This window comes from Eumetopias jubatus, unplaced genomic scaffold, assembly GCF_037043125.1.
Source record: "Eumetopias jubatus isolate StellerSeaLion01/CBP00866 unplaced genomic scaffold, mEumJub1_p1.0 scaffold_7, whole genome shotgun sequence".
Taxonomy (NCBI): Eukaryota; Metazoa; Chordata; class Mammalia; order Carnivora; family Otariidae; genus Eumetopias; species Eumetopias jubatus.
In genome coordinates, this window is record NW_028274813.1 from 27008727 (window position 1) to 27029050 (window position 20324).

General features: G+C 46.5%; 1 protein-coding gene across 1 annotated transcript; it reads right to left on the minus strand.

Moving 5' to 3' along the window:
* Positions 1-344: 344 nt before the first annotated feature.
* Positions 345-19760, minus strand: DLST (dihydrolipoamide S-succinyltransferase). The gene is made up of 15 exons (XM_028094265.2): positions 19646-19760; positions 19049-19082; positions 16363-16411; positions 13656-13711; positions 13447-13521; positions 12746-12801; positions 12130-12241; positions 9374-9529; positions 8845-8921; positions 7888-7985; positions 4662-4792; positions 3238-3311; positions 2849-2932; positions 2270-2437; positions 345-1077 (listed from the first exon to the last, which is right to left on the minus strand). Exons 1-15 carry the CDS (start codon positions 19706-19708, stop codon positions 943-945), a joined length of 1368 nt encoding a protein of 455 aa, XP_027950066.1. The 5' UTR covers positions 19709-19760; the 3' UTR covers positions 345-942.
* Between the last annotated feature and the right edge of the window lie 564 nt (positions 19761-20324).

Below are 20324 nucleotides of genomic sequence, written 5' to 3' on the forward strand. Positions count from 1 at the left end.
CAGAGTCTGCCCCTTCAGTCCGAGTGCTTATGCCAATGGCATGTAAAAAGCTCAAATCAATCTGAGCCAGTCCACAGGAAGCCCCCTCACCCCAATCTCACCAGCCTCCAGCCCTTGTGACCATGCCCTGTCCCGCTGCCATGATGTGCTAGAATCTGCTCTAAATGACAGCGATGTGCTAGAATGGTTCCAAGCAGCCCAGAAAGGTCGGCACAACCACGGCTGTGTGTTACTGTGCCAAAATGGAGCCGTGACTGAGAGGGTGGGCTCTGCTCCTGTCTTGTCTACAACATACCACCTCGGAGGGGACTCTGCCCCTGCCAACACTACCTCCCCCCCTCCCCCCCAGACCCCCTGGCCTGTGCTTCCTGGACGAGGTAGAAGAGGCATCCTGAAGTCCATGGCAGCGCACAATGAACTGTTATTTACGCAGCAAGCAGCACCTCTTGGCTTGCAGTCGGTACCTCCATACAGGAGCGATCAAGTGAGAGTGTTCACAGCCAGGCCAGGGGCTGCTGTAAGCTTGGGAGACACCACACCCTCCTAAGGAGGCTCTGGACAATAGACTTTCAAAAGATACAAACTTGACCACATGGTCCCCAGTGGTTTCCCTATAGAATACTGGCCCAGGAGAGAAGCAAAATCATCTCTGCAGAAGACGAATGGGAGAAAGGCAGGAATATTAACGAGCATCCACTAAGGCTCTCTCTCCCTCAAGCCTCAAGAAGATACTCGAGTGTAAGAGAAGGGTGCAGAGAGGGGAGAGCCTGGCAGAATACCAAGAAAAGACCTGTGGCTGCTGGTTACGTAGTGCCCTGGTTTCCTTGCTGGAGGCCAACAACGTGTGCCTGGCACCAGGCGAGCCTGGAACCCATGAGGGGACAGGGAGAAGATTGGTGGTCAGTTCCTGCATGGTTGGTGTGTAGGGTATGTGGCTCCCTCCTAAAGGTCCAGTAGGAGGACTCTGGGATCCTCTACCGCTGCCTTGATTTTGCGGAGAAAAGTTACCGCCTCTCTGCCGTCGATCAGCCGATGATCATAGGTCAGTGCCACGTACATCATGGGCCGCACCTCCACCTACGGAGAGGAGAGGTTGACAGGTCTGTCTGCAGCAGAGGAAGCCCCACTGGAAGTGGGGAGATGAGAAAGCATAGCCCATAGAAAAGCTTCCAGTTCCAGAGCTTTTCCTATTGTTGTTGCTTCTGGAGCCTTCTATTTTCAAAGACCAAGGCTTACCCTGAGTGCAAAGCTCTCCCACTCAAGACAGCTCAACCAAGAAAATAGAGTCTCTTCAAAAGCGCCTTTTAAAAAAACATTCTTGGGCGCCTGGGTGCTGAGTTGGTTAAGCTTCCAACTCTTGACTTTGGCTCAGGTCATGATCTCAGGGGTCCTGGGATCAAGCTCCATAGCATCGGGCTCCGCACTCAGAGGACACCCCGCCCCTGCCAGCCCCCCAGCTTGGGCACACATTTGAGTATATGCACTCTCAAATAAATCTTAAAAACACACACACACACACACACACACACACACACATTCTCTGCCCTTTCATTCATCTGTTGTCTAAAGGAAAAGTTTTCCCTTCAATCCTGGCAGCCCGAAGTTTCTTCTTTAGGGTTAGAATTTTAAAAAGTAACCAGAGATCCTCAAATTCTCTTAAGTTGTATGCAAAGTTAGGTGTGTGAGCATTTTCAAGGGAGAAGACCTAGGATTTTTGGATTCACAAGACCTAGTGACCCAAAAATGTTCTAAACACAGGAGTCCCAGAAAATATTTTCCTACCAACCTATCTTCTAGGGCCAGCTCAAGACCCTTTAACTTTATTCCCTGAACTCCCAGGGAACCGCTAAACCTTCATACAACCTGGGAGCTCACAGATCTTCATTGCTGTCCTGTTTCCCCGGGGCAAGGACCACGTTGCCAACTGTGTCCCCACTCCCGACAGCACCGAATGGAACTTGATGACCCCTCCCGATGAAGGAGGAAGCCACCTCAACTCCATGGTCCTCACACTTTAATTTTTATCAGAATCACCTGCAGCTTCTGCTTCATCAGGTCTGGAAAGGGGTCCAAGAGTCTGCATTTCTAAGAAGTTCCCAAATGATGCCTAACCACACACCACAATTTGAAGATCAGTGCCTTAGCTATTAATTAGAAACTAAGAGATGGAGCTTATGCCTGAAATTCCAGTGCATCCGTCATAATTAATAGCTAGCTTTCCCCCTCCTCTTCATCTAGCCAATAGGACATTTGCAGTGATGGTTCCTACCTTGCCTCCCACAGCCACTGGCCTATCAAAGATGCCGTGCATGCCCAGAATGGCCGACTGAGGGGGGTTGATGATGGGCGTTCCAAAGAGTGAGCCGAAAACACCTCCATTGCTAATGGTAAAAGTACCACCATCCATATCTTCAATGGCAAGTTCATTCTTTCGGGCCTAAGAATGGAGATTTAATCACTGCAATATAAGGCCAACCCAGCTTTCTTCACCTACAGGGAGCCCAGAAGGCTCCTGTCTAAGACCAACAGTCCAACTTCTAGCTATTGTTCAGCAGAAGATGCCTGTGGCCAGGCCTCCACCAGAGGACAGGCACGATGCCTTGAGGACCTTTGCTTTCCCCAGCAGGCCTCCTCTGTTGAGGTCTTCCGTGACAAGAACATGCTGAGCGCCGCCAGACAGCTAGAGTCTGGCTCCTGGGGGTGACCGCCAGTCTCGGGCTCCGCACACCTTACCCAGCAGAGCAAGGCGCCAGTTCCCTCAGCACTGCCCACTGGTGAGCCTGGCCTTCCCCAGCCCCTCCTCCCTGACCTGCCCAGCAACCGACACACATGTTGCTTTCCACTTTACCTTTTCCCCCAGTTCGCTGATGGTTCGCTCGATATCTGCGTAATTCATAGCTTCCACGTTCCTGATAACAGGAACCACCAGACCCTGATGAGAGTGAAAAGCTGTTTTCAGTTGCAGATTAACAGTACCCTTTATAACTCCCTTGATTCAAGCGGATGGTCTCTGCTCCCCATTGAGCATCTTAATGACTCAATGTGATTAACAGAGTCTAAAATATTTAGGCTTGACGGTAAGATAAAAGAATGTGGTGGGGTCAAAAGCAGGTTACTCTTTTACTAACTCCCTTCTGAGAAGACAGGATTACAGAAATGCTCTCTCCCCAGGGGTCTGCTTTTTTATACAAAGTGAGAGTCTAAGACCAGAGCTCCCCACCGCTTTCCCCAACATACCCGTGGGGTGGCCACAGCGACACTGATGTCAATATAATCCCTATACACCACCTCTTTGGATGCGTCATCAATCACTGTGAGAGAAAACACATGTTACACACAACTCTCCAAGCCTAGGCTAATGCAGAAATACTTGCGTTAACAGAGTGAAAATCCACAGTGCCTGGTACAGTGGGCTGACCAGTCAGCAGGAAAACCATTGCACTGCATGTGGTGGACTCCTCTTACTCCCAACCAGTCCTAACATTTCCCAAGTGCCCTGACTGAGGCCAAGCATGGGAGCATCCGTTTTTCACAGAAGACTCAGTACACCGGCTCACACAGGATAGGTATGCACAGAGCTCCCTTTAACTAGCTCTGCCCAAACCTTCCCTTAACAGAGAATGGCTAGGTTTAAAAAGTGCTCCCAAAAAGGCAGATGCAAAGGGAGGGTGGTAGTGCTGCCCATTCCGCTGCCTACTCTCCCCAAGAGGTGAGGGAGGCCTCGTTCTCGGAGACTCCAGAGGAAGCAGGGTAGTGTTAAGCCAGCAAACCAGCAGCTGAAAGTCTAGGTCTGGTGCTCATGAGAAAATACAGGCTCGGCACTCTTTTCCACAGAAAGTCTATGTTGTGTTGTTAGATAAGCCACTGAGGCAAAGCATGTGGGAAGTGATAAAGAGGCCAAAAGAACTCTGAGAAATGCCTACATATACAGGCAGGCAGAAGAAAGGGATGGAGAACCAATGAGGAAGCCTGAGAAGAACAGAAGAAACAAAAGAGGTACATACACATTTGGACAAAGCAAAGACAGCCCTCTACCTACCCAGAGTACACCACTCAATGAAAGGGCCTAGAGCTGCTATTTCTAGATCATTAGGGACCCTGGCATTGCTCAGAATTGCAAAAGTGTCACTGTCCCCTCTCCAACCTTCCAGGGAACAGAGAAGTGTCTCAACAGGAAAGAGAACTGCTTGTTAGGTCAACATTTCACTGACGTAGGTGAGCAAAAAGGAAAACGAGCACCAAGTCCATGAAAGAGGGGCCAAGCCCACGGCCTCCCACTGAGGTCCATCAACTAGAAATCAAAGGTCACCCTGGAGCCTATGCCAAGTGGGGAAGTCAGGCCCCAAGATCCCGGGGCCCCTGGAAAGGCAGGTGCTAGACAGAACACGAGCTTCCACCTGGACGTGAGAAGCCCCGAGAGCCGGGCTGGCTCAGAAGTGCTTGCGGGCAGAGCAGCTGCCAAGCTATGAAATGGGAAGAGAAACCGTTCTGTCCAGCTAGTGGGGAGAAAACAGCCATGACACCACTTCAGGAAGGTGATTCAAGAAAATACCTGGACAAAGACACTCATGTTTTCACAGGTATGAAATAAAGCCTTGGTCTGTGTGTGGGAGCACACATACCTCCCAGGACCTCTTCGAGTCCGGCCACCACAAACTCACCTGCATTGACCACAGGCTGCTCCTGCAAGGCAAAGGCTGAGGCCTTCACGAATGCCGACATGAAGCCTAGTTTGAGGTTGTGTTTCTTCAGAAAAGCATCTTTGTGCCGAGCCCTCATCTCTTGGATGTTACTATAAAAACACATTATAAAACAAAGTGACCACAAAGCCTTTATTTTGCCTTTCATACCAGTTTCTAACTCCATGTACACAATTGGGTAAGCATTTTTCCCTTACTCTGGACCATCTACCTAAGTTCAAGTTTTGAAATAGTCCAGCAGAGGTCAATACAATAACCTTGCTTCTTTACAAAACCTGGAATCAAAGAAATTGGGTCCCATCAGTCTTGAGGGCAGGCTGAGCCCCTTATGGGGCTCCTTCCTATTCCAGAAGTCATAGAATTCAGTAACAGATAATATGAACGAGAGCTCACACAGCATACTAACATTCTTGCCTGGATGAGAAAGTGATTTCTAGCTACCTGAAATTCATGAGCTCTCTACTCTGAAGAAAAATTATTTTAAGCATAAAGTCTACAAGATAAACAATTTTTTTTTAATTTCTTGTTAGAATTATGTCCAAAAAACCCACCAAACTCGATTAGGACTTCCTTGTGACATTCTTCCTATCTTCTAATTAATGAAAACAAAACCTGAAAAAACTCCACAGGTGTTTGGGCTCCATGTGAGCAAAAGCATCCATGGCTATATATGGTCAGGTATAGACCAGTGTTCTTTTAGGCTCATTGGAAAGTCAATAAACTCCCTCCTACCTCCGCAGAGTTAGCAAGTCCATGTAGTTGCTTCTTCAAACAGGTGCTAATCCCCACCACATGTAAGGGCCAAGGTTGGGTATCAAGATAATAAAGATACAGCCCTTGCCCTTTCTATCAGTTTAGTGGATGTGGTTTCCTTGGTATTTAGAAAGTGGACATGTGTGGACCTAAGCTTTTCGAGTACAAGCAGCAGGGCCTTCTGGGAAGCCTTTGCGACATAAACAGCCTTTGTTCATTTAGGATTGGTTTTCCACACATGTACCACATGTATACTGCAGTTAGTGGGAAATGGCTTTCCCATCATTTTGCTACAGAAACCTCAGTATTTATCGGAATACAGTTCTGTGATGGAAATTGAATATAACTTTATCTCAGGTCCAAACGCTCCAGTTTTCCCTTTCTCTCCATAATGGCCTAATTTGACATTAGCATGAAAGAGAAGATGGTATAACTTTAACTCCCCCTTCAGACCATTTGCCTTTGAAAAAGGAAGTTTTCCGGGGGCGGGGGGCGGGGGTGCTGATTAGGTTTAAATGTTTGTTTTCCTGAGTCTAACCTTATTTAGTGCTAGGATTACCACCCTAAAGACATTACTGGTTCCCAAGACACAAGAGCTGCAGAAGAGGGAAAGAGATGTGATAAACATCTCTGCTCTCAATCCTGCCCAAATGCTATTGTCTGGTCATTAAGTAGCTTCTATTTCAGAGCTCTGCCCTTGGAGGCAGGGCCGGGGACAGCAGGGCAGAGGAGAAGGTCTCAGAAAGGCCCCTTATGGGTAGCTGATCAGCACAAGACCCAAGGGCACTCGATCTAAACCACATTACCGACTGCAGTGAGACCCCTAGCCATCGTTAAGTGACACCTCGATTAGCTGCTGAAATGAGATCCAGCTACTGCACTTACCTTCCAATCAAAGCTGTTGGGCCAATTGCATCTTCCAAGGCCACAAATATTTACATGTTTTGTCTTAAGGAATTAGGTAGAATTTCAAAGTCCAATTCAATTTGTGTACAATTTGGCCCTAATGCACTGAAACATAAGCTGCGGCCTTTGTGATTCATTAGTCAAGGTCCTTCCCTATGTCCTACAGATAGGAAGGAGAGAAATCTTCAGCTTGAATGACATCCAGTCTTTTTAGGAAGTTTCACAACAGCATGGATGACATCTAGTGAAACAGGCCACAGAGCCCTACTTCTGTGAACAATGCCATAGCACACTATCCATAAACCACTCCCTTCTCTAAGCTTTTCAGATCCCTTCCAAAAGAAAACAAATTTCCCTAATGAAAAGTAGGTTAGCAGACTAAACACTTAGAAGAAAAAAAAAGCAAAGGGATGACCTGAAGACTTAATGATTTACCTCCCAAATTAGATATAAACTCTTATCCCTGGCATTCAAAACATTCCAAAGTATGGATCCAACTTTCTTCCCATTCTTTCCCACCTATTCCTCACAGCAAATAGTTCTCAAAAGTATCCTGTACTTTCCTGTGTCAGCTCCGTATTATTTACATCATCTGGAATGACCCTTCCCCACGATGCTACCTGTGTCAAAATGCTACTCAATCTTAGGCCTATTAAAATTCTCTTTCCTCCAGGAAGCACAGGGGGACCTTCCCCTCCCAACTTCTGCCCTCCATCTCAAAAACAAATGATCTCATTCTCTCTACTTCATACTTTTACCCTTCTGATACTTCTTTTTCTAGATTTTACACTTTGTGTTTTTTAAAAGATTTATTTTAGAGAGAGAGGTGCACAGGGGGTTGGGGGAGTCGGAGAGGGAGAGAAAGAATCCCAAGCTGACTCCCCGCTAAGCCCAACGCAGGCCGATCCCTGAGATCCTGACCTGAGTCGAAATTCAACCGAATGAGCCACCCAATCAACAGCCAGCTCACCCTAGAAATCGGTATACTAAATTTGCCCCTTTGGTTATACATCCTGAGGTTTTTACTCAACAACACAACTTGCTTTCCATTTCATTATCACAGCTGGGAAAGGTGAAAGCTAGGACTTCCCGGTGAAAGTCCAGTGCTTTCCCACCACCCAAATCTGAGTCGCTTAAAGAACACAAATCAGGAGGAGTCGCTGTGAGAAAGCAGCAGGGTACTGGGCTTTGGCTCTGAGTGTGCGGTCAAGTGGCTCTCCATCCCAATTGCCCTAGCTCTACCTGGCAACTCGACACTAGTCATCAGAGTTTAACACCATTACCAGCCTCATTTATCAGACATCACAAGATTCACGTATTTAAAAGGCTAAAAGCTTTTTAAGTCACAGGGGCAGGCAATTAGAGAATGAACCCCATGGGTCACTCTGTTTTAGTCAACAAGCAGTGCAAAGAAGTACCTACCTCTTCTTGCTGTTAGTTTTGGAATCAGCACTGGGGAGGGGCTGGGGCAAGTTCAAGTGTTCTCCAAGAAAAAGGGCACGGGGAGTAAGAGGCCCAGAGATCTCACCTCATGTCGACCTCGTTGAAAGTAGTGAGCATCGCACACGTGTTCTGGGCCTCCTTCAGACGCTGGGCGATGCGCTGTCGCATCCTGTTCATCTTCTCCTGAAAGTAGGACAAGGACTGACAGTCTGGGCTCTCCGGATCAAGCCCTCCCCACTCAGTCCAAGGGGGCACTCAGCTTGCAAGGACTGAGGTGTCACGGACTGGGATACCTAAGTACAAGAGCTCCAGGCTCTCTTTCCCATGGTGGCCTTGCTCCTCTAAGCAAGGACAAGGCAAGCCAGACAAAAACTACTCACTCAGATGCACCTGAGTTTGACCAAGAATGGAAGTTCAGGAAATGATCTGATTTAAAAATCAGAGTCAATTTATGAAAAGGAAGAGTGTGGTGTAGGGTTCGCTGGCCCAAGAAGGACTATAGATTTCTGGTAATAAAGACCTGCATGAGAACAGCTACCTGTGAAATGGAAACTCACCAGCAACAAACTTTTGAGGCTATAGTATTTTTAGGAAGTCTTCTCAGGCAGAGGAACCCACACTATTGACCATATACTTCCTTGAGGTTTTACAGTTGCCCCTGCCAGTGACTGCTACCATGGAGCCCTCAGTGAAGCGCCCCGGAAGAACAGGAACAGGGCTCAGTAAAACCAGTTCCCCGCAGTGTGTGGTACTGTGGGGGGGAGGGGCACACTACTAAGCTCCCACCCCCTGCAGACCTCTCACCCAGCCAAGGAAGTCCGGTGGTAGCACAGCACCGTGGACCCAGCCACTGGACAGGTGTTCCAAAGACTTCAGGTTCTAGTCCTCTCATATGACAAGTATGAGGCTATGACAAGCCACTTCCTAAACTCGGTTGCCATGAACTGCCAGCAATTCAAAGGTAGATGCCACAATGCCCACACTCCCTCATCTCAACCCCATCCCCTTGGCCTCTTCCTGGAAGTGGTCCCCAGAGGCTTACCCGATGTTCTGAACGCAGACCCTTGCCGGCTCCTGGCTCAGCTACTGGAGGGGCAGGAGTGGGTTTCACTGCAGACACTGACAATGAACAAAAGGTACAGCTGCATCAGAAAATTAGAGAGACAGCAGCTCTTTCGGCCCATGGGTCCCATGCCCGTGCTTTCATAAAACCACCTTTCTGCACCACCCCCCAAAAAACACCAAACAACCAGAGAAACAATTACTAAGTGCCAGTGCTTTCAGAATGTCCTGTCACTTAATCCTTCAGATATTCTGAGGAACCATTCCCACTTCACAAATGAAGATCTGCTCAGAGACGTTAAGGAGCTAGCCCAAAGTCACAGAGCTGTAAACAGAAAGCTGGGCTCCAAACCAGGTCTTCTGATACAAAGTCTAGAGTTCCTTCTACAAAGCAGCCACTGGAGCCTGTTCGGAGCCCTGACTGGTCTAAGATACTGCCCTGCGAGGGAACAAGGCATTGGAGGGGATGTTCTTCTCCCACACAGAGACACGCAGGAGGGGAGGCGTACCTGGCTTGCTAGCAAGAGGCTGTGAGGGCGAGGGCACTGGAGGCATCTGAGTGGGTACGGATGCTGCGGCGGGAGGAGGAACTGCCGGTGCTGGAGGCTCTGCTTTCGGGGCTGCAGCAGCAGGAGCTTCGGCTGGCTTGGCCTTCGCGGGGGCAGCTGGAAAACACGAAAAGCAGAGGTCACTGGCATGGTCTGGAATGCAAAGCAACCGAATCACAGATACTAAACAAGGTTTAGCAGCAAAAGCTCTATCTCCAATCACCTGACAAATGCTAACTGGCTATATATAAGGCACGACGAAATGCACACAAGGATAGAAAGTGGGGAGTAAGAGGCTTCCATTCCCTGGGGCTCCTAGATGTCCTACGTTACATAACTGACTTCATTCAGCTGCCTTCCTGATTTCACAAATACCAACTGATGATCAAATTTAGCAAGTACTTTCAAAGCACCCACTAAGCCCATGGCAATGCAAACTTCCAAGCAGAAGAAACCCAGGCAATTGAAGATGTTGATACACATATACGAAAGTAACACATTTCTAGCCATGGGAGTATGGACAGTCTTGTCTTCTATTTTAACATCATGTGTGGAAGGATTTTTTTTTTTTTTTTAAGATTTTATTTGACAGCGAGAGAGGGAACACAAGCAGGGGGAGTGGGAGAGGGAGAAGCAGGCCTCCCGCTGAGCACTGAACCCAAGGCGGGGCTCGATCCCAGGACCCCGCGATCATGACCTGAACCGAAGGCAGACGCTTAACCAACTGAGCCACCCAAGCTCCCCTAATACTCTTAACTATTAAAAAATAAAAGTTTAAATAATCAAAGGCTCACTCAGACTTAGAGTTTGAAGCATTTCATCTAGCATAATGCTCAAAAGCCACAACTTTAGATACCTTGATTTTATCCATCTGTAAATACCTGGTTTCACATTTCGTATTTAAATTAGAAGAACAGGGGCGCCTGGGTGGCTCAGTTGGTTAAGCGACTGCCTTCGGCTCAGGTCATGATCCTGGAGTCCCAGGATCGAGTCCCACATCGGGCTCCCTGCTCAGCAGGGAGTCTGCTTCTCCCTCTGACCCTCTTCCCTCTCGTGCTCTCTATCTCATTCTCTCTCTCTCAAATAAATAAAATCTTTAAAAAAAAAAATTAGAAGAACATTCTTTTTAAGGAATGATCAGAAGGTGAAAGAATTGATCTTATTATTCCCTAACCTTCTACTGCACACTACTTCCATTCTGGGCTTCTGGTCGTACCCTGATCAATCTAAAGGATGCAATCTATCTCTCTCAACTATTTTGATAAGGAGAAACAGACTTTAGTAGTTACAGCATTTAACCAAGAATCAGAAAAAATTATTTTCTTTTCTATCTCTCATATTGACTATAAGGTGCCATACAAATTCATTTCCTTCTCACTTCTTCCCAAGAGAAAGAGCAACCTTCCTTAGAAATGCTATGACCACTGATGTGAAAAAACAACACTGAATTCTCCAGAATAGACACCACGAAATATTACTTCTTCTCACTTTAGAATAGTGGCTCTCGGGACACCTGGGTGGCTCAGTCAGTTGAGCATTTGCCTTGGACTCAGCTCATGATCTCCAGGTCCTGGAATCAAGCCCCATGTCAGGCTCCCTGCTCAGCGGGGAGTCTGCTTCTCCCTTTCCCTCTGCCCTTTCCCCTGCTTGTACTCTATCTCTCAAATGAATAAATAAAATCTTAAAAAAGAATAGTGGCTCTCAGCCCTGGCTGTGTACCAGAATCACTTGGAGAGCATTTAAAAAAAAACCAAAAAACAACAAAAAAAAACTATAATAGATAACCAGGATCTGATAACCCCAGATTTAATATATCAGAATCCCTGGGCCACGGGGTCTAGGCATTTGTGTTTGTTTATATAGATACACATACACACACATAGAAGTTTTGTGGGTTTTTTTTTTTTTTTTGAGAGAGATGCGTGCATGGGGGGTGATGGGAAGAGGGAGGTTTTTTTGGTTTTGTTTTTTAATGAAGAGAGAGAATCTTAAAACAGGCTCCATGCCCAGGGCAGGGCTCCATCTCAGGACCCTGGAATCATGACCTGAGCGGAAATCAAGAGTTGGTTATGTAACCAATGGAGCCCCCCGGGTGCCCTGCATTTGTTATTTTTTTTTTTTTTCATTTTTTTTGCATTTGTTATTTTTAAAGCCCCCATCTGAGTCTGATGCCAGGGCTGAGGAGAGAAAGAAATTAAAAAAATCACTATCTTTAAAATCTTCTTCATTCTATTATATCTTTAAGAAAAGGTCCAGCACGAACCATGAGAGACTACGGACTCTGAGAAACAAACTGGGGGGAGGGGCTGGGGGGATGGGTTAGCCTGGTGATGGGTATTAAAGAGGGCAAGTACTGCATGGAGCACTGGGTGTTATACACAAACCATGAATCATGGAACACTACATCAGAAACTAATGATGTACTGTATGGTGATTAACACAATAAAATAAAATTAAAAAGAAAAAAAAGTCCAGCATAAGAAATATATGTGGAAAGAACAGAGTTATTATGAGGTTTTATGTTTTTTTAAAATACCATTTTCTTTTAGAAGTTGGCATTTAAAGTACCCACTGCATAAATATCACCTGTCTTAGTCCCTCAACTAACAGAAGTTGGAATGCCAGTCTTTGAGGTATCAAGGAATTAGTACATTATGCTCAGCCCCAATTCCAAGGGGGAACACTGGAGATCTTGACAACCAGGAGAACTTCCTTACCGCCAGTCTTCCTGAGTGTGAAAAGAGGAGTGCCTCCTTCTACTTTTCCCCCATCAGGTACCAAAAGAGCTTCAATCACGCCATTTGCTGGTGATGGAACCTGCACAGATGTCTGGAAAACAAGGACAGATGGAGAAAGAGTCCAAATTTTTACTCGGCATTAGAAAATTGTCTAGAATCTCAAATATGAGTCCCAACAGTCCCAACAGATATACTAGACTCTGCTTAGAGAAACACCAAGGCCACACTCTCAAAGTAATGAAGAGTCAATGTTATTGTGAAGATTCACCCTTTGTCCTTTCTCAGAAACATTAAAGCCATGTTCAGTTAATGTGTTTCCAAGTGATACACAAAAAACAAATGGAAACAGAAACAGTTCATGCACATGCACACGCAAACACACACGCGCTACAAAACTAAAGCTACTAAAGTACATAATACATATATCGAGAACAATCCAAAATTAAAATTTTAAACCTTTTTCTTTTTAATGAGCTATTCCAACACTTTTATAACTGAGGTTTGAACAAGTTAAAAATTATCTTTAAACCGTTAAGTCCCTTTTTTTTTAATTAGGTTTTACATGAAAAATTACACTGATATAGGACAAGCCTACCTTGTCAGTTTCAATCTCACAAACCACTTCATCTTCTGCAACAGTGTCTCCAACAGCTGAAAAGATAGTCAAAGGTTATCTGTTAAGGGGGGAACCCCAGTAGCCACAAAAATCCCTTTTGATAGGTGTGTTATAAGACCCTTTCCTAGGGCGCCTGGGTGGCTCAGTCGTTAAGCATCTGCCTTCGGCTCAGGTCATGATCCCAGGGTCCTGGGATCGAGCCCCATATCGGGCTCCCTGCTCCACGGGAAGCCTGCTTCTCCCTCTCCCACTCCCCCTGCTTGTGTTCTCTCTCTCACTGTGTCTCTCTCTGTCAAAGAAATAAATAAAAAATCTAAAAAAAAAAAAAAAAAAAAAGGGCACCTGGGTGGCTCAGTTGGTTGAGCGACTGCCTTCGGCTCAGGTCATGATCCTGGAGTCCCGGGATCGAGTCCTGCATCGGGCTCCCTGCTCGGCAGGGAGTCTGCTTCTCCCTCTGACTCTCCCCCCCCAATGTGCTTTCTCTCTCTCTCATTCTCTCTCAAAAAAAAAAAAAAAAATCTTAAAAACAAAAAAAGACCCTTTCCTACAGGGCCAGGAAAAATTGCATTTCGTGCAAAGAGAAGGGAGAAACCTGATTATCGGGGCACAGAGAGGGGGAGGTCAGTGATGACAACTTTATAAAGTATTTAAACTTAAGTAAGTAGGGCCTGAAATCTTACCTTTCTCCCACCTGACATCTCCCTCTGTGACAGATTCTGCAAACGCTGGGGTTTTGACTGTAATCACATCATCTTCTAGGAAAAAAAAGCAAAAAAGAAAATCACATGTAGGCCCTCATTTTTCCTTTTTAATTAAACTCTGTCAGTTGTTGCTCTTCCCATTAAAATGCCATTCCCAAGAAGGCAGGGAACTGAAGGCAGGTACTTACTGCACATAGCTGTAGTTCTGAAGAAGCGAACATTGAAGACACTACTGCTGTTAATACTACAGAAAAAAAACATAAGAAAAGTAAACTCCTTTAGCAGGTGAACCACTCGCATTGTAGTCTAGACAAGGGACCATGGACCACTTTCCCTTTAAATCAGTGATTCTCAGCCAGGGGTGCCCATGAGTGTCCCCCGGGGGAACTTTTTCAAAGCATTCATGTCCAGGCCCCATCCCCAGAGATTCTGACTCAGCAGGTCTACAGCAGAGCCTGGATGACATGGGTACCCTGCGTAGTAAACTCCTTGGGTGAGTCTGTGCTCAGTGAAATGCCAGCTCCCACAAAACAGAGACTTTCATTTGGTTCAGTGAAGAAAAAGATAAGCATCTTGGTCCTTTGCACACCCACCAAAAGGAATTAGCTTCCCGATTAGGTTTTTTTCTGGACGAAATTCAAGGACAATAAACTGGGTCCCCTCGCAGTACCTGCCATTGTGTCACAAACAATGAAGTTTCTGTCTGCAGGATTACAGACGGAGATCAGATAAGGCAGCAAGAGGAGACAATTAGCTTGGAATTAAAAAAAGATGTTATGCGGGGGTGATTGGGAGGGGGGAGAATCACCAAAAACAAAACAAAAAAAACCTCCTGTATCTCCTAGTTGGTTCTCTTGCTAGGAGGGAGCACATTGGTCCATTCTGGACTCATTCAAGAGGGGAACTTCAAAAGACCAAGGTATTTTCTGATATGACACTAACTTCAAATAATGTAAACTAGAGAATGATACCACTTTGCACAAAACCATTAAGAGTGGTTAACTCTGGAGAGAGATGTAGATACATACAGTACCTATGGTTTATCTGTTACATACATACACATTTTGGGAGAGTGATCTGGACTGATGGGGACTTTCACTTTCTACACTTCAGGATTCTGAATATTCTACAAGCGGCATCTTTATAATACAGAAGTAAAACAGATTTAAGTTGCCATTTGGTATTTTTACTCTTGTAATGTCAAAATAACTGTAAGATCTATTTAAAAATCAAGGGGGAAAATGTACGTTATTTTTTAAAAAGCACAGAACACAAAGTGATCTGCATAAAGTTTATAACCATGTGTTAAGTGGTCAGGGACAAGAACTCGTGGGTAATTTGCAATTGCAGAGACTGCTCTGTGAGGACACTCAAGAACCTGGAGCACTGGCTGTCCCTAGGAAGAGGAACTTGGGGGCACGCAGGACAAGGGTAAAGTCTCTTTTTACTTTTGAATCATGAAAAACCAGAATGTTTTATAATGAAAGTTTTTTTTAAAATAAGGTGGGTACTTATTTTCTCACCCCACAAAGTTTAATGTTGTGGGTTTTTTTTTTTTTTTAAACAAATAATTCACTGGGGCACGTGGGTGGCTCAGTAAGTTAAGCGTCTTGACTTTGACTCAGGTCATGATCTCAGGGTCCTGGGATCAAGCCGTGTTGGGCTCTGTGCTCCGCAGGGAGCCTGCTTGTCCCTCTCCCTCTGACCCTCCCCCCACTGGTGCTCCCTGATAAAATCTTAAAAAAAAAAAGAAATTTACTTTTAAATACTTATTTGTTGCATGTATTGCATCGAAATTTGTGGTTGTTCCAATTTTCATTAAAGTTGCAGATGAGTAGCACATTTTGAATTGCTCTGAATAATTTTTAAGTTACAAAAGTATTAGATGTTCACTTGTAGAATATTTGGAAACAGCAAAAAAACATGATTATACTGTACAGTAAAAATAGAATCATTTTATAACCTGTTTCCCCACTTATAGTGTGAACATGTCAACATGACATAGCTTAAGCAATCCCCTGTTGTTTGGCCATTTTGAGAGAAATCTGGATATACCAGGAGTTCTTCAGTACAGATTATTAGAAATGGAATTGCTAGATCAAAAAATAAAAAACAGTTCAAGACTAATGAATGCTAATTGCCCTCTAAAAACTAACTCAGAAATTCATACTTCTAGTACTAAGTGCATCATTTTCTCAATTGAAAAGAAAATCCCACTGTGATGCACAGTGAAAGAACTAATCTGGTGACCCTTCGTTTTGAGGATTCTCCCTATGCAGAACACAGCTTGATAGCTGTTTAACAGATAACTAGAGAGCATCCTCTTACCACATACCTGAAAATACTTGGAATGCAAAGTAGCATTAAGCAACATTCATAAGCAGAAGTTAATCTGAAACACATGGGTGGCCTTTCTCCAAACTCTATTGCGCAATAATAGCATTCCCTCTGAAGTAGTCAAAGTTCCAGGACTCAACTGACTTGTCTTTTGCTTTTACTGTTTCTAAAATGAATAACTATGCTACCAGGTAGAGGATGCTCTAAATCTCCACAGGAAATGTTAACCTCTGGCCCTTCGGCTGCACTTGTATCCAACCAGAATACTCAAGAGTAACCTACTAGATCTATTCCCATAAAGAGAGGGTTCCAACTTCGCTTTCATTACAATCTAAACACCTGAGGACAAGCACACTGCAGCGCCAGCACCTGACATGGAGCTGACGCTCAACGTACATCACATGTCATAAATCAACATCAAGGTTAGGTCTAGAGACTCAACATAAGCACCTTGATTATCTAGGCCTGGAAGCCAGTGAAGAAAGCAGGTGGTCAAATTTAGAACTGGTGTCTTAAATACCCCGTGGCCACACATCTGTGCTCCCCAGTGATACTTACACAATCTTCCTGCTGTCAGGGTAACCTGGTCCCTGACATAAGGAGACCCCTGTAAGAAACAAAACAACTCTTAACCAACAACTCTTACACAGGATACCTGCTGGGAATGGAAAAGAAATCTGTTCACCCCCTAACTCTGACATGGAGCAATATCAAATGTAGGCAACAATATAATCCTTATCACACAGAGTCCTGCTTCTTAATGGCAGAGAGCAACAGGTAATGTGGGGTTGAGAGTGGGTATGTATTTGAAAAAAGGGGAGAATTCTAAAGGCAAAGCCTGAAGTAGTTTTGTCATCTTATTTACCTTAAAATTCATAAACTGTCATTATCCCTGTATGTTTTCATAATAAAACCTCCCTACTCCCCCAAGTGTTCAAATATATTTGAAGCTTGAGAAAGACCCATCACGGCTTATCCTGTGACTACACAAAGCCTAATCTGAGAAGCAGTGGGTATGTTTGGTCTGGGTTTCTGTTTCCCTGGTTACTTAAAACGCACTGAGCTGGAAGTCTTCCTGCATAAACCCTAGTAGCAAAGACTGGGCTACTTTAAGCCCAGGGTCTCCAGTTTGCCCCAGTAGTGAGCAAATCATTGTCCCTCCTATCAGTTTATTGCCTTCCCATGAGCTCTCTGAGGTCGTCCCCTCTGTTCAAACTCAGCAAGGTGGGAGCCCCTTTCTGCCCCACCAAATGTCCTTATCACAGATAACTGCATTTCCCCAAATGACAACTAATTACAACTAACAAGGGCTGCCACCTCACCTGAACATATTCTTCCAGAGGTCTTTTTTCAGATCTATTAACAACTCTTCTAAATAAACCATGGGCTCAGGAAACACCAGAGGAGAAAGAGCTCTCCCTTGTGCCTCTTCCTCCCCCAAATCTCCAGAGTTTCAGAGTCAAGTAAGTCACTTCCATGTCCAGCAGTCCATGCCTCTGCAGTACAAATCCCAAGTACAGTGTATCTTTGAGCTAGAACAGCCAGCAGCCCATACTGAGTTTTGGAACAAAGTCCAATTTAGAGTTCATCTTACAGCAAGTCTCAATTGTACAGTGCTTTAGGGTTTATAAAAAGCTCTCACATAATGACCTCATTTTGATTTTCATGTCTCACAACTCCCTAAAGTAGAACGACCATCTGCTATTATTCCCAGTTTTTTCCTAAGTAGGGCTTCTGGAGGCTTAGGGGACCAGCCCAAAGTGAAGCCCTGAGCCACAATGCACACCCCAAGTACAAGGTTCTTTCCATTGTCCTGCCAGTCTATAAATGGAGAAAGTGTTTACTTTTAGAATTCCTAGTTTAAAAGAATATTTACTATTGACAATCCGCTCCGAGCTTACACTCTGTTAGGTGCCTATGTTCTCATGACTCTTAGAATAAAGTCCAAAAACTTTACACATTCCTGTACTGTCCAGCCCTCCCTATCCTTCCAGCCAGACAGGCTTCCTTTCCATTTCTATGACTGGTCAAGTCCCTTCCTGCCGGACAACCTTTGCACAAGCAATGCCCTTTGCCTGGAATATTGTTCTCTTGGCCAACTGCTATGTATTCTTAAAGACTTGGATTAAATATCACTTTTTCAGGGAAGCCTTTACTGACATTCTCACCACTCTCTCCACCTTCCCAAGACGGGTTACATCTCACCCTTTCATTATGCCCTGCACTTCTGGCTCACAGTCATCACAATGTAATTGTGGCCTTATGTGTGCATAAATGTCTATTTGCTGTCTCTCCAGCTAGCGCATATGATCCTGGAGGGTAGAGACCATCTGTATCCCTGTCACCTAGCATAGTGCCTGGCACGTAGGAAAAGCTCAAATGATCTGTTGAGCACATGAGTAAATGACAACATGGTGGGTTAAGAACTTAGGTTTGAGGAGTCAGTCAGGTAGAGCAGGCTTGACCAATAGGTGGCTGAATGACCTTGGTCAAGGCACTTACCCTTTCTTCGCCTTGGGTCATGCATTTGTAAAACAATGAGAATACCTCTTATTGTTTCTTGATGATTAACAGCAAAAAGCACAGAATGCACTCAGAACCATACTTGGCCCACAGAAAGCTCCCAATAGGATCTACTCATCCAACAAATATTTATGCCGGGCATACAAAAAACTGAGATAAGATCTAAACTCCTTCCAATAGTCCCTACACCATCTTCTATCTCATGCCATTCCTTCCTTTAACCAAAATTCTCTGGCTGAATCACTTTTCCAGTTTCAAAACACTGTCAAGTTCTTCCCTTCTTCAGGGACTCTGTACACGCTATTCCCCTTCCTTTTCCTGCTCTTCACTGAACTCGCCTCTGTCACATCCCCTGGGTTGCAGCTTTAATGTCCCCTACTAAAGAAGGCCCTCTGTCCACCTTCATTTTCCTTCTCAGCACTTAACAAAAATTCATGATCCCTCATTTGCTTAGCAATTTACACTTTCTCCTTCCCGCTAGACCATAAGCTCCAGGAGGTAAGAATTGTTAACTGCTGTAGCCCTAGTGAGCGCCTAGCACAGTGCCTGACAGGCAGTAGAAACTCGGTAACTATGTGCCAAATGAATAAATGATAGCTGTTATTAAATAGCACTTTGTTTCGCTCCACATCATGTGGAGAAACACAGGCACCCCTGTTTCCTCAAATACTGCTCTGCCCAGGAGGAGAGCACGTTAGGTGACGGCAAGGGCACAACTTACCAGGCAGGGAACGTCTCCCTAGAGGGCAGTTCCCCTGTTGAGAAAGAAGACATTATCGACGTCACCCATGATGAAAGGAGGGAAGAAACAGCTTTTTAAGTGCACTCAAAGCTGTCCAGGTGCTACTGACAGGTGAATCTCGTGATTCCAAAAGGCAAATGCAACAGCCAACGCTCTCAGTCCCAGTCAGCACCCTGGGCCTGCCAAACTACCTCAACTTCCCATGAGGCTGACACCCACTAACGAGAGTGGGGGCGGGCCCCGATCCCGTCGGGGTACTCGGCGGCGCCTCCTCCCAAACTCGGAGTCTCGTGTCGGGACGGGCGCGGCTCTGGGCGGCTCCTCCGCCGGGGCGCGGAGGGTGGGGCCCAGCAGGGGACGGGGCGCCGGCTGCCTCGGGAAGGCGGGGGGCTGCTGGGCTCTGCAAGACGACCCCGAGAGCAACGGCGGCCCCGGGCCGCCCAGCCCGCGGCCTCCGCGTCCCGGTGCCCTTGGTGCCCGGCTTGACCGGCGCGCCGCGCTCCTGCTCCCCAGGCTGCCCCTCTGCCCGCCGGCAGGTTTCTCATCCGCCGGTGCCCCGGCCCGACCGGACCGTACCTTCTGGAAGGCAGAGAGCGAGCGGCTGAACGCCCGGGACACGCAGCGGGACCGGGACAGCATCGCGGCGGCGGCGGAGCCGAGGGCGGGCGGACACCGGATATAGGGCCCGGCAACAACCGGAAGCGGGGCGGGCCGCGGCAGTCGCCGCGCGGGGAGGGGTGTTCGGAGCGAACCACTGGCGGGGTGGGGGGAACCGACAGGCAGCGCGAAGCGGCCCCCACCTCAGCACACCGGTCTGCCCCGGGGAGTCCACGGCGGCGGAGCGCTCTCGGAGCCAGCCAGCTGCACTGCCTGCCGGGACTGCCGGGGGTGCCTACGACCGTCCGGAGACCAGGCCGCCCCAGGGGTCCCACCCCCCCACACACACACAACTGTCCGCAGAGCTGGCCCTGAGCTTGGTGCCAGTCTCTTTCTGGGACCCCGGGACACCGCGCGTTTCCACCTCTGCACTACCGGAAAAGAGCGGGAGGCTGGCACGGGCTTTGAACTCGGACCTTGGCGCACAAGCCTGCCTGATCTTACACGTGGGTGGCCTTGGGCAGGTGACCTCGCTTCCCTGAGCCTCAGGTTCCTCAAATATATATATTTAAAAAAAAGGAAGAGTCACTTCCCTGCCTCTCTAACTCCAGAACAAAGAAACAGCCCAAAGAAACCTCTGAAGGGTTCCCATTGCCCT